Below are 12,224 nucleotides of genomic sequence, written 5' to 3' on the forward strand. Positions count from 1 at the left end.
ATAATATAGTATTGTGATGTACGTACGTACGAAATGTATAACATATTACAATGTCTCTCTAATCATGTAGAACATCACATATAGTATATATACTATATACTTACGTAGACTATTGTGAGAATCATAGTTTCTATCTAACACATGTTGAACATATAAAAATGTCTCAACCAAATTATGGAAGGTCAATGATGAAAAATTGGAAAAATTGTGCAGAATGCTACGTATGTTTTTTTCCATTTTTTTTAAATCTTACTCGAAAATAAAATTTTAAATTTATTTTTAGTTTAGATTAATATGCGTACGTACATATACATTTTTACACATAATCCTATTCCAAGAACTTTGAACACACGCAAACAATTTTCGTCTTTAATAAAAGAGGCAATAAAAACTTCTTTTTTTCACTGTGTTAAGAAGTCATACTAAAAACTTTGTATGTCAGCTTTCTACATTTAATTTTGAAAGTGACCTTGTTTATGAGAAATTCGATTTTTTTTTTCGAGTGATCTACAATATAATCCACCACCATTAAAAATAAAATAATTTTTAGTCTATTAATATATCCCAAAAATTAGTATCTCTTTCCCGGATTATAATCTTCCAATTATCATTAAAATTATATTCAGCTACGGCTTTGGTTTTGAGTGAGTGAGTTCATCGTGAAAGTTGTAGTCGCAATATATATGTTTGGGTTGGTAAACATCAATACATTTATCGCCAAAAAAAAGATGCTTCACTAGTTTATTTCCTTTCATCAAAATGTACCCCAAGTTACTTTTTCTGTCTACATAGTTTTCATCTATAGTTGTTCTTTTCCCATAAGATTTATCTGAAGGAAGCTTATCAGTTGGTAGTCTTGATACAAGAAGAGAAGCAACCCAAAATGGTGATAAAAAAAGGAGGTAAAAATGGTGGAATACTTTATTGTCAATTGTCAAAAAAAAATGGTGGAATACTTTATTTGACCAATGGTTAATTTGACTATAGAATGGAGCCTACAAACGAGTAATTAATTTGTTCATTTATATATTCCTCTGTAGCTGTAGTAAAATGTGATACCAGATATTGTATTCTTGATTTTTATTTTATTTTTTGTTGCCGTTGAACAATAATACTAGATATATGTTGAAGCAACATAACGTACCAATACGCGGACATAATTTTTTCACTCACACCTTTGTAACTTAAGCCATCTTTCGCTTGCGGTCGACGTTTTGGCAAAGTTTGTCCGTGTATATATGGGGTAATGTCAGTACTTCATTACAAAACTCATAAAACTAGGGGATTTATGTGTGTTCTAAATTTCTTTAAGGCTAATCAATGCATGCATCGAGAATTCAAATACAAGTTCTTTGAATTCATTTCTTGTGTCTTTCTACATCAAGATTGAGCTAAACTGTTACGACACATGCATCGTTAAATCAAAAAGTGTGTTAAGAGATATGATCAATCCAAAACTCTTTCTTACAACTATGTCCTAATTAAGAATAATGTTAATTAATTATCCAAACGTTGATTTTGTGGGCCAATAACAATATCTACGGATTTCACAAAACGTAGAAGACGACGTATTCGCTCAGGGAGAGAATAATTAAGGGAGCTCTACTTAACTAAAAGATAAAATATGACTTTGAATTTATGTTTCTTCTCGTGTTTGCCTTTGTGCATATATTCGTCCATAGGTTAATGGAATATATGTTTATAGAGACATAGAGGTTTATAATAATAATGCGCCACAAAAGATGCACTAAGGTTTGATTAGACTCACACAATTAAAAAAAAAAATAGAGTCATTTTTCCCCAATCACCTGCCGACATGTGACACTTGTTATGGTCAAATTGTAAAATCCATAATTCGCAGAATGTCGTCATTTCATTGGCTCATGAGCGCTGCTTTGGAACATTAATCTTTAATTATGCCTATGTGCATGTAAATATAAATGCTAATGCTCTAATTATTGGGTGGTATATAAGTATAAAACCACTACCAATGAACACTAATCGTCCCTTTAAGTGAAGTTTCTCAGTACTTTAATTCACGATTTTTTATTGTTTGATACTACTATACTCTAATTGAGTAATTAGAAAAGTATAATAATTGCAAACCTATGAGTGTGTGTTTGTGTTTCCTATTAAACGGGTGTGACACTTATGCACCTCCATGCCCATCGTTGGCAATTTAATTTATGCACCTCTATGCCCTTCGTTGGTAGATTAGTTCTATTTATTCGTTGGAAAATTAAATTAATAATAGTAAATAAATTTGCAACGAAGAGAAGCATCACAATTTTTGTAAGGTGCCTTTGCACTTATAATAGAACTAATCTACCACATACACCAATGATTCATTGAACCATTATAGCCCTACTCTAAGATAATTATACGACATATAAACCTAATGTACCTACTTCAATATATTTTCGATGCTATGTATAAATGGAAATCTACCATTGTTTCGCTTTAGTAATTCTTTAACGTCTAACAAGGACGGAGAAACAGTAACTATGTTTTGAAAAGAAAGATGGACTAATCATGTATATTACCGTAGATTTCAAATGGCTAAGGCTTATTATTATTATTTTTTGGCTCAACATCAACTTAAATTCACCCAAATCATGTTACATCGGGTTTATCCATCATTACAACATTCTTAATCCAATTAGGCTAAGGCTTATTTTGGAACTAGAGGACTTGTTCATTTATGGAACGACTTTCATGGATCCAATGATAAGCACATTATAATTATTTTTGCCATCAAAAGTCTCCATAATCATTTGGTTGACACACCAACATACAAAAAAAAAATAAATAAAAAAATTGCAGCTGCACATAATACCTTTTGTTATTGGCTATATATATACGTATATATAAAATAGACGTTTGATTTGATAAAATTTACGATAATGGAAATAATGTTAGACTCAAACGTATAATTCTAAAATTTAATATATATGATGTTCTCATAAATTTAGTTATGAATTGTAAATTAAATAAAAACATTCACCATATATTATTTATGGAGGTTAAAAAGAGTATACTAACTACACAAAACATACAAATGGTAAGCTAGCTGTATACCCCAAATATTTGCGATCAACTCCTTACCGGTTTGGAGACGACTCTATTTATGCTTTCTCACATAAAGAGAACATAAAGAGAATTAACCAAGAAGAATATATATAAAATTTTGAAGTCGTTTTCTCCATAAAAAAATGGATTGGCTAAAAGGTGAAACTTTTGAGAGGTAGGGGAGAGAATGAACCATATACATTCAAACAAGCATACAAATTTCAAAACGATTCTAAAACAATTATTATTATAATAAGTATTAAGAAAAGTAATTAAATTGGAAAATGCCCACTAAGAAAGTACTTTATCCGCACAAGGAGAAATTAACAAATATTTACGAAAAGAAAAAGCTGTGTGTGTATGATTGGTGTCCAATAAATTAGAAGGATCAAGATGAACTTCGTTCTTCTTATCTTTTTGTTCTTCTCTTATTCGTATTTTTAATCAAATTATTGTTCTTTAAATATTTGGTTTCTACAAACACCTTTTAAATATACAAATATAACTAAAAAAGAATGTGTATATAAAATTCCCTCCTACGATACTTCAGGTTATTTGATTTTTCACCATTTTATTCTCTCTTCAACTTTTTATCATTCTTTAATTGATTGGTATAGATACCTGATATTGATGTGTNGAGAGGTAGGGGAGAGAATGAACCATATACATTCAAACAAGCATACAAATTTCAAAACGATTCTAAAACAATTATTATTATAATAAGTATTAAGAAAAGTAATTAAATTGGAAAATGCCCACTAAGAAAGTACTTTATCCGCACAAGGAGAAATTAACAAATATTTACGAAAAGAAAAAGCTGTGTGTGTATGATTGGTGTCCAATAAATTAGAAGGATCAAGATGAACTTCGTTCTTCTTATCTTTTTGTTCTTCTCTTATTCGTATTTTTAATCAAATTATTGTTCTTTAAATATTTGGTTTCTACAAACACCTTTTAAATATACAAATATAACTAAAAAAGAATGTGTATATAAAATTCCCTCCTACGATACTTCAGGTTATTTGATTTTTCACCATTTTATTCTCTCTTCAACTTTTTATCATTCTTTAATTGATTGGTATAGATACCTGATATTGATGTGTAACTCATTTTACTATATAATACTAGTAGACAAAATATCTAGAAAGATCAAATGGTGCAAGAAATTATGAGAAGGTCCTAAGTATAAATGGTGCACTGCATGTTCTGTTTCTTTTAATATATGAGATTTTGATCGATATATCATTTAATCGAGGTTACTAATCAAACCTTAATCACAAAACTAGAAATATAATTTTCCTACTTTTATGCTAAGTCCATAATGTTGATTGTCGATAATCAAGTCAAAACATGTTGGTTAGTTTAATGTATAATTGTGAACAATACGTTAATTTAAATTTCTATCTATATTACAAAGGTTAAAATTTATCTTATCACAATTTTCATCTTAATATAGAGAATTTTTTTCTGAAAAAATATTTTAATTATCACATTTTGTCATTTATTTTTCAAAACTATAAAGATTCAAAACATTTTCAAAATCGCCCAAACATTATATCGAGCAAATTGTTATAAAAGTTAATAATGAGTAAAGAATGATTTAAGAGTTACCGGAGTAGATTCCATCCATACCAATCATATTAGGACGATGTAAAGTCCAAGAAAAATCTCTCGAAGATTGTTCTTTAATATTAATCTTATAATTAAGGAAATTCCCAAAAATTAGTAAAAAAAAAATGAGTGGCTTGTGCAACAGCCATCTAGCATGAGGTTGGCTAGCGATGAGACTTCTTATGTTATGTAAATATCTTGGAGTGGTACGAAAGACATCAGTGTCTTGATTCATCAAACATATGTGTGTTGAATCTGTTGATAGTGTATTTTAGGAATGCTAAAGACATTCTATATTTCTTAGGAGAATAGTACTCCATATACTCTTAGAACTCACCTAAATGTGCGAGTACAATATATCGAAAAACAAATGATTATTTTTGTTGTACATTTAGTACGTAAAAGCAAATGCATAATGCATAATGCAGATGACTAAAACTTGGCACCAAGAACAATTTGAATTAAATTACTTGTAGGAACTTTTCCCAAACCTAATGTTTAATTTGTGGTTTCTTTTTTTTCTTTTTTTTTTTTTTTGGAAAAAGATGTTAATATATCTTCTATCATTTTGTGTTCAACATCTTAATAATATTTAGAATAGTAATTGTGCGCGCATATTTATTTATGTAATGACAAGTGACACCAATATTTTAATTCTTACACATATAAACCTCATTCGATCCTTACCTTTTGTAGCTTTACAATTAACAACAATATACAGTATACATATTTTGGATCAAACCTTCACTTTACTCTCTTTGTTAACTTTAAGGAAGATGCTGAATGTTGCAATTGTGCATTTTGTTAATAGCATATGCTAATGAAACTTTCATTATATTTTTTCACATAAAAATTCTTAAATTTATGTATTAAAGAGGAGCACAAAACAATTTTATAAATCATTCTTCTTCATATCCATAACCGTATATTATTGTTGCCTAAAAACTCATCTATCATCATATCTTTGTTTTGTCAACAAAAGATTATCATCATATCATTATATTAATATCATGTATGACTCAATATGGTAGGCGGTTTTTTTTTTTTGCCCTATAATTAATATTATTAACTATTTTTAAAAAATTATCTACATTGTAAAAATAACATTATTTTAGAAAATTTTGCAACTTGTGGAATAGATTTATATTTTTCTCAAGTTTATTTTCATTACTTTTTTCTTTCATTTTGTTCACAAATTTATTGTCATACTTATTTAAAGATTCCATGAGAAAAAAACAAAAAAAAGAAAAGAAAATATGATATGAGCCTAGATGATTGAATATGGGCCGGGCCTATTAATCATTATAATTGGGCCGTAGTACACTTCCGTTGTAATAGATCACTTTGAGAAACGCGGCCCAATAGATTTTGAAGAGGGAAAAAAACAACACACGCACACACATGGATGTAGTGTTTGTACAGTACAGTAGAGCTTAAATTAAAGTTTCCTTAAATTGTGTGTGACACCAACTTTGTACAAAAGCAAGTAGCCAAAGCAGAAAAGGTGAAAAATCTGATAGCTTTAAGTTTTTTTTTTTTTTTTTTCCAGAATGAAGAAAAAGAAAAAGCTAATTCGAATATTTATCAAAATAAAGCAGACAAATTCTCTGTGACCATTGTAGATGAACTCGACTTTTTATACCAAAAGCAAAATAAACAAAGTGGAAGTCTTTGTTCACTCTTATCACACGCTTTTACTTCTTTATCTCGTGACCCTCAAAGCCATTTTTGTTTGGATTTATAAAGATTTAAGAGCCATCGATGTGTGTGTGATCTTCAAATGGGTCTATGCTCTGCTCACTTGGCTGTAATAAGCTTGTTCATAGTACCTTGTGTTCTATCCCAAGTTACAGGTACAATCTGCTCTTAATCTGTTTGTTTAAATGCACCAAAGAGTGTTTTGTGTGTGTGTGTGTGTGGAAAGTCTTGTTTTTGATGTGTTCTTGAAGATGTTTTTGATGTGCAATCATAAAGCTTTTATCTTTAGATTTGCAAAATAAGGTTTGCCTCAAATTCTCCAATTCTTGACTGTTTTCTAATAAAACAATCTCCTAAGCAGAGAATTGTGTAGGAGACTCTTGTCAAGCTTTTTGCTGTAGTTGTAGTTGTGATGAATGGTTATATTTGCAGAGTTTGTGAGTATAGATTGCGGTGGCTCAAGTAACTACACTGACCCCAAAACTGGACTAGGATGGGTTTCAGATTCAGAGATTATCAAACAGGGAAAGCCAGTAACTTTAGGCAGTACCAATTGGAACTCGATGCAATACCGTAGGAGAAGATACTTTCCAACAGATAACAAAAAGTATTGTTACAGACTCAGCACCAAAGAGAGAAGGCGATACATTGTGAGAGCAACATTTCTCTACGGTAGCTTAGGTAGTGAAGAAGCCTACCCAAAGTTTCAACTCTACTTAGATGCAACCAAATGGGCTACAGTAACTATTCAGGAGGTCTCTAGGGTTTATGTTGAGGAATTGGTTGTAAGAGCAACTTCAAGTTATGTGGATGTTTGTGTATGCTGTGCTATCACTGGCTCTCCTTTCATGTCCACTCTTGAGCTTCGCCCGTTGAATCTTTCCATGTATGCCACTGATTACGAGGATAGTTTCTTCTTAAAGGTTGCTGCCAGAGTGAACTTCGGTGCTCCAAGCATGGATGCCTTGAGGTAAAACTCTATTAAAACTCTTCTTTCCATTACATCATTCACAAGCAATTGGAAATGCTGAAAGACATTCTCTTTTAGGTACCCAGATGATCCATATGACAGAATATGGGAGTCAGATATTAATAAACGGCCAAATTATCTTGTTGGTGTGGCTCCTGGAACGACAAGAATCAATACAACAAAGAATATAAACACATTGACAAGAGAGTATCCGCCTATGAAAGTCATGCAAACAGCAGTAGTTGGAACACAAGGACTGATCAGCTATAGATTAAACCTGGAAGACTTCCCTGCCAATGCTCGTGCATATGCTTACTTTGCTGAAATTGAAGACCTTGGTGCCAATGAAACCCGGAAATTTAAGTTGGTGCAACCATACTTTCCTGACTATAGTAATGCAGTGGTAAATATTGCTGAGAATGCCAATGGGAGCTTTACTCTCTATGAACCTAGCTACATGAATGTGACTTTGGATTTTGTTTTGACGTTCTCATTTGGGAAGACAAAGGATTCTACTCGAGGGCCACTCCTAAGTGCAATTGAAATTAGCAAGTATCTACAAATATCCTTGAAAACTGATAGGAATGATGGTGAGTACTAGAGACTACTGCCTTGTAAATTTCTTCTTTGAATCTTTTTTCCCATATATGATGCTGCTGAAAATATGCAAGTAAAAATTTGTTGAAGAAGAACTTACAGAAGGTGCCTAATTATGCAGTGTCTGTTCTTGATGCAATTCGTTTGATGTCCCCTGATAGCGATTGGGCCAATGAAGGAGGAGACCCTTGTATCCCAATTCTTTGGTCGTGGGTAAACTGTAGCTCAACCTCACCACCTAGAGTCACGAAAATGTAAGATCTATAAAAATAGTTTTATGCAAGTAGAACAAAGTATGTGAATATTCTTGAGATGACCGTTGTGTGCACCATACAACAGTGTTCTATCAAGAAAAAATCTGATGGGTGAGATTCTGCCTGGGATCAATAGTATGGAGGCATTGACAGAGTTGTGAGTGATTCGATGCTGCATTAGAGATATTGTCTTGTATTATTTTCTCTTTGTCTCTCTATCATTCTTAGTTGAGTAAACATGTTCTTTTATAGGTGGCTTGACGGTAATGGTTTGACTGGAAATCTTCCAGACATGAGCAAACTTGTCAACCTGAAAATCATGTAAGCTTGCTATCTTGACTAATATTTTTTTTATAGTTGAAGACACTCGAATATCAGAAAGCTTCACTTTGCCTCATCTTCTCTGCAGGCATCTAGAAAACAACCAACTTAGTGGTTTACTCCCACCATACCTTGGCCATCTGCCTAACCTACAAGAACTGTATGTAATCACAACTGATACCTCGGTTGCAATTATCCACTAGACATGACAGTTTTAACGAATGTTACTTTCTGGCAGGTTTATAGAAAATAATTCTTTCAGAGGACCAATTCCTTCAGCATTGTTAAAGGGGAAAGTTTTGTTCAAGTGAGTAATGAGTATGCTACAAGTTGATTTGTCGAACACAAAAGTGAAAAGCTTTCTAGCATTTGCTCGGAATAGAAACTTTCTAGTGTAGACATGCAGGAAGCATACCATCGTTTAGAAATTTCACTTTTTTATGGAGTTTCCTCTTGTTGTGCTAATAGCCTAATACACAGCTATACCATGTTTTCCCCAGATATAGTAATAACCCTGAGCTTCAGAACGAGGCACAGCGAAAGCATTTTAGGCTGATACTGGGACTATCAATAGCCGCTGTCACATTTCTATTGCTGCTAGTTGGAGGAAGTCTTGTTTTACTATATGCCCTTCGTAAGACCAAACGAGCTGATAAAGGTATGTTGACATTGGCTTGTGATAAATCAATTAGCTGTTATCAGGTTTTCCTCAAAATAGCTGATAAAGGTATGTTTCTTCAGGAGATCCCACAGGGGCTAAGAAAAAAGGTTTAGCAGCTTATTCAGCTGTGCGGGGCGGATACTTATTAGATGAAGGTGTAGCATATTTCATATCGCTTCCTGTACTCGAAGAGGCCACCGATAATTTTTCCAAGAGAGTTGGAAGAGGAAGTTTTGGGTCTGTCTACTATGGTAGGATGAAAGATGGGAAAGAAGTTGCAGTTAAGATAACTGCAGATCCTTCTAGCCACTTAAATAGACAATTTGTGACTGAGGTATTAACTGATTTGTAGCTTTTAACTTAAACGCAAATGCTGACTTTGCCTTTTTGGTGCCTAAAGTTTCTTAATTAGACAATTGAATTGAATTCACCACAGGAACTTGGTTCCTTTGATTGGATATTGTGAAGAAGCAGATCGCCGTCTTTTGGTTTACGAATATATGCACAATGGATCCTTGGGAGATCACTTACACGGTTACTACCAACTTCCCAGATGTTCCTCCTGCCTATTTTGGGCTTTTTATTCTGTGAATGATCCAGGAATCAATTCTTGACAGGTTCAAGCGACTACAAGCCATTAGACTGGCCAACTCGGCTACAAATTGCACAAGATGCTGCTAAAGGTTTGTAATACAGTTTCAAGATTAGATCTTTAGTGTGGTTATAATATAAATCCATTGGACAGACGAAACTTCAGATTATTACAGGTCTTGAATACTTGCATACTGGCTGCAATCCTAGTATCATTCACAGGGATGTGAAATCAAGCAATATTCTCCTGGACATTAACATGAGAGCTAAAGTGTCTGACTTTGGACTCTCGAGACAGACAGAGGAAGACTTGACTCACGTATCCAGTGTCGCAAAAGGGACCGTTGGGTACCTTGATCCAGAGTAAGGCCAACAACACAAACTCACAAAGAATAAAGTCTTCCCTTTAATGATCTTTGACTGATACTGCATTTTTTTGACAGGTATTATGCTAGTCAGCAGCTGACTGAGAAGAGCGACGTCTACAGTTTTGGCGTTGTTCTCTTTGAATTACTCTCTGGAAAGAAAACCAGTCTCAGTGGAAGATTTTGGTCCTGAAATGAATATTGTCCACTGGGTAAGCACCTCTACTTCTTCTGTCCATTCAAAACTATTCACCCTTCACAGTTAAAGTACTGATCCCCCTCTCTTTGCTTTTCTTGTTCACCAACAGGCAAGATCACTGATCCGTAAAGGAGACGTATGTGGGATCATAGATCCATGTATAGCAGGCAATGTGAAAATTGAGTCAATTTGGAGAGTTGCTGAGGTCGCAAACCAATGCGTTGAGAAACGTGGACATAGCAGGCCTAGGATGCAGGAAGTGATAGTGGCGATACAAGACGCTGTCAGGATCGAGAGAGGAAACGAGAATGGGTTAAAGTCATCGAGTTCAAGCAGCTCAAAGGCGCAATCATCTCGTAAGACCTTGCTGACTAGCTTCCTCGAGATAGAGAGCCCTGACATCTCAAGAAATAGCCTAGCTCCAGCTGCTAGGTGAGTCCTCTTGAAGCTCCAACGCTCATGTTTATACACTTTGGACTTCTACCATCGTCAGTTCGTCACATAAATGAATACATCATATACGTATTAGTTTTGTCTGTATGTAATGCAGTGTACTTTCTACACACTTCTGACATTACACTGTAGATGATGTTAGTTGACCAAAAAGAAAAAAGATTGATGATTCATTAGATAGCACAAAGCCGTAATAGAATTGATCAAATATAAACTCTCCGGATTATTAAAACTTGATACTTCCATAAGTTTCCGAAAATTTTAAAATGATTTCCGTAACAAGTGCTACATAACATGTACGTATAACGTAGAACAGAGTTAAGTAATATCATAAGGTAAAGATGCTTTGCCATCTGTCTCCTATGCAGATGAAGATTGACAAATTTTCAAAAAATTTCATTGTATGTTTTGTTCAGCCTGTCAGGTATAATAAAACAAATGGTACAACATACATCATTCCTCATCAACCATTTGTCACAAAAATTCATATACCTTACTGCGTTCTAGTTTTTTTTTACTATTTGAAACCTTGTGTTGTACTGCAGCTCATCATCATGTGAGCTTAGATTTATCATTTATGGTATGCAAATGTAATTCTATCAACATCAAAGGTGCCAACTTCCATACTCACATGAAACCAAAAAATTTAGGAATAAAAAATAATGGTAAGAGAGAGAGAGAGAGAGAGAGAGAGAGACAGAGGAGAGAGAGAGAAGAAACAGAGAGGAGTAGTTAATTCCGGTGGTTTTCAGCTCATCTACTTCTACCCACCTTCGTCCCTACCGCCCAAATTCAATTCCCATCTTTCCTCTCTCTCCTTAAAAACCCTAGTTTTCCTCATCTCCTTACCAAAATTCTCAACCTTTCGTCCTCATGGAGATCTGCACTTACTTCAAATCCCAACCCACTTGGTACCTCGTCCTCTTCGCTCTCGGGTCAATCTCCATTTTCAAATTCATCTTCACCCTCCTCAGATCTTTCTACATCTACTTCCTCAGACCAGGCAAGAATCTACGCCGGTACGGTTCATGGGTTCTCATCACCGGACCAACCGATGGAATCGGTAAAGCTTTCGCCTTTCAGTTAGCCCAGAAAGGTTTTAACCTCATACTCGTCGCTCGTAACCCCGAGAAGCTCGAAGACGTCTCTGAAACGATCAGATCCAAGTATGGTAAGACTCAGATCTTGACCGTGGTGATGGATTTCTCTGGAGATATTGATGAAGGTGTGAAACGGATCAAGGAGACCATTGAGGGTTTAGAAGTTGGGATTTTGATTAACAACGCTGGGATGTCTTATCCTTATGCTAAGTACTTTCATGAGGTTGATGATGAGTTGCTTAATAACTTGATCAAGATCAATGTTGAAGGAACTACTAAAGTAACTCAGGCTGTGTTGCCTAATATGCTAGCCAGGAAGAAAGGTGCTATTATCA

At 34.0% G+C, this 12,224-nt stretch overlaps 2 protein-coding genes across 5 annotated transcripts in view; both read left to right on the plus strand.

Moving 5' to 3' along the window:
• Positions 6,175-10,967, plus strand: LOC104750576 (probable LRR receptor-like serine/threonine-protein kinase At1g67720). 2 transcript variants are annotated; one of them, XM_010472387.2, is made up of 15 exons: positions 6,175-6,533; positions 6,811-7,348; positions 7,427-7,938; positions 8,067-8,199; positions 8,285-8,356; positions 8,452-8,520; positions 8,609-8,680; positions 8,759-8,827; positions 9,021-9,178; positions 9,262-9,515; positions 9,618-9,715; positions 9,799-9,864; positions 9,939-10,135; positions 10,216-10,349; positions 10,446-10,967. In XM_010472387.2, the coding sequence occupies exons 1-11, from the start codon at positions 6,461-6,463 to the stop codon at positions 9,645-9,647; spliced, it is 1,980 nt and encodes a 659-aa protein (XP_010470689.1). In that variant the 5' UTR covers positions 6,175-6,460; the 3' UTR covers positions 9,648-9,715; positions 9,799-9,864; positions 9,939-10,135; positions 10,216-10,349; positions 10,446-10,967. The 2 variants fall into 2 exon arrangements, with proteins under 2 accessions (XP_010470689.1, XP_010470688.1); XM_010472386.2 differs by having other exon boundaries at positions 9,949-10,135.
• The window catches only part of LOC104750577 (very-long-chain 3-oxoacyl-CoA reductase 1), a 2,754-nt gene continuing 1,994 nt past the window's right edge, over positions 11,465-12,224 (plus strand). The window contains exon 1 of one of the 3 annotated variants that reach the window (XM_010472390.2): positions 11,465-12,014. In XM_010472390.2, the coding sequence (XP_010470692.1) occupies positions 11,663-12,014 (352 nt within the window). In that variant the 5' untranslated portion in view covers positions 11,465-11,662. Of the gene's footprint in view, positions 12,213-12,224 lie in introns of all 3 variants that reach the window. The other 2 variants (XM_010472389.2, XM_010472388.2) reach the window with 2 other exon arrangements.

The sequence above is a fragment of the Camelina sativa genome, chromosome 16, assembly GCF_000633955.1.
Source record: "Camelina sativa cultivar DH55 chromosome 16, Cs, whole genome shotgun sequence".
Lineage (NCBI taxonomy): Eukaryota > Viridiplantae > Streptophyta > Magnoliopsida > Brassicales > Brassicaceae > Camelina > Camelina sativa.

Coding starts and splice junctions, on each gene's coding strand:
- LOC104750576 (XM_010472387.2), top strand. CDS start 6,461: ATGGGTCTATGCTCTGCTCACTTGGCTGTAATAAGCTTGTTCATAGTA. Junction 7,349..7,426: donor CCAAGCATGGATGCCTTGAG/GTAAAACTCTAT, acceptor ATTCTCTTTTAG/GTACCCAGATGATCCATATG. Junction 8,828..9,020: donor AAGGGGAAAGTTTTGTTCAA/GTGAGTAATGAG, acceptor TGTTTTCCCCAG/ATATAGTAATAACCCTGAGC.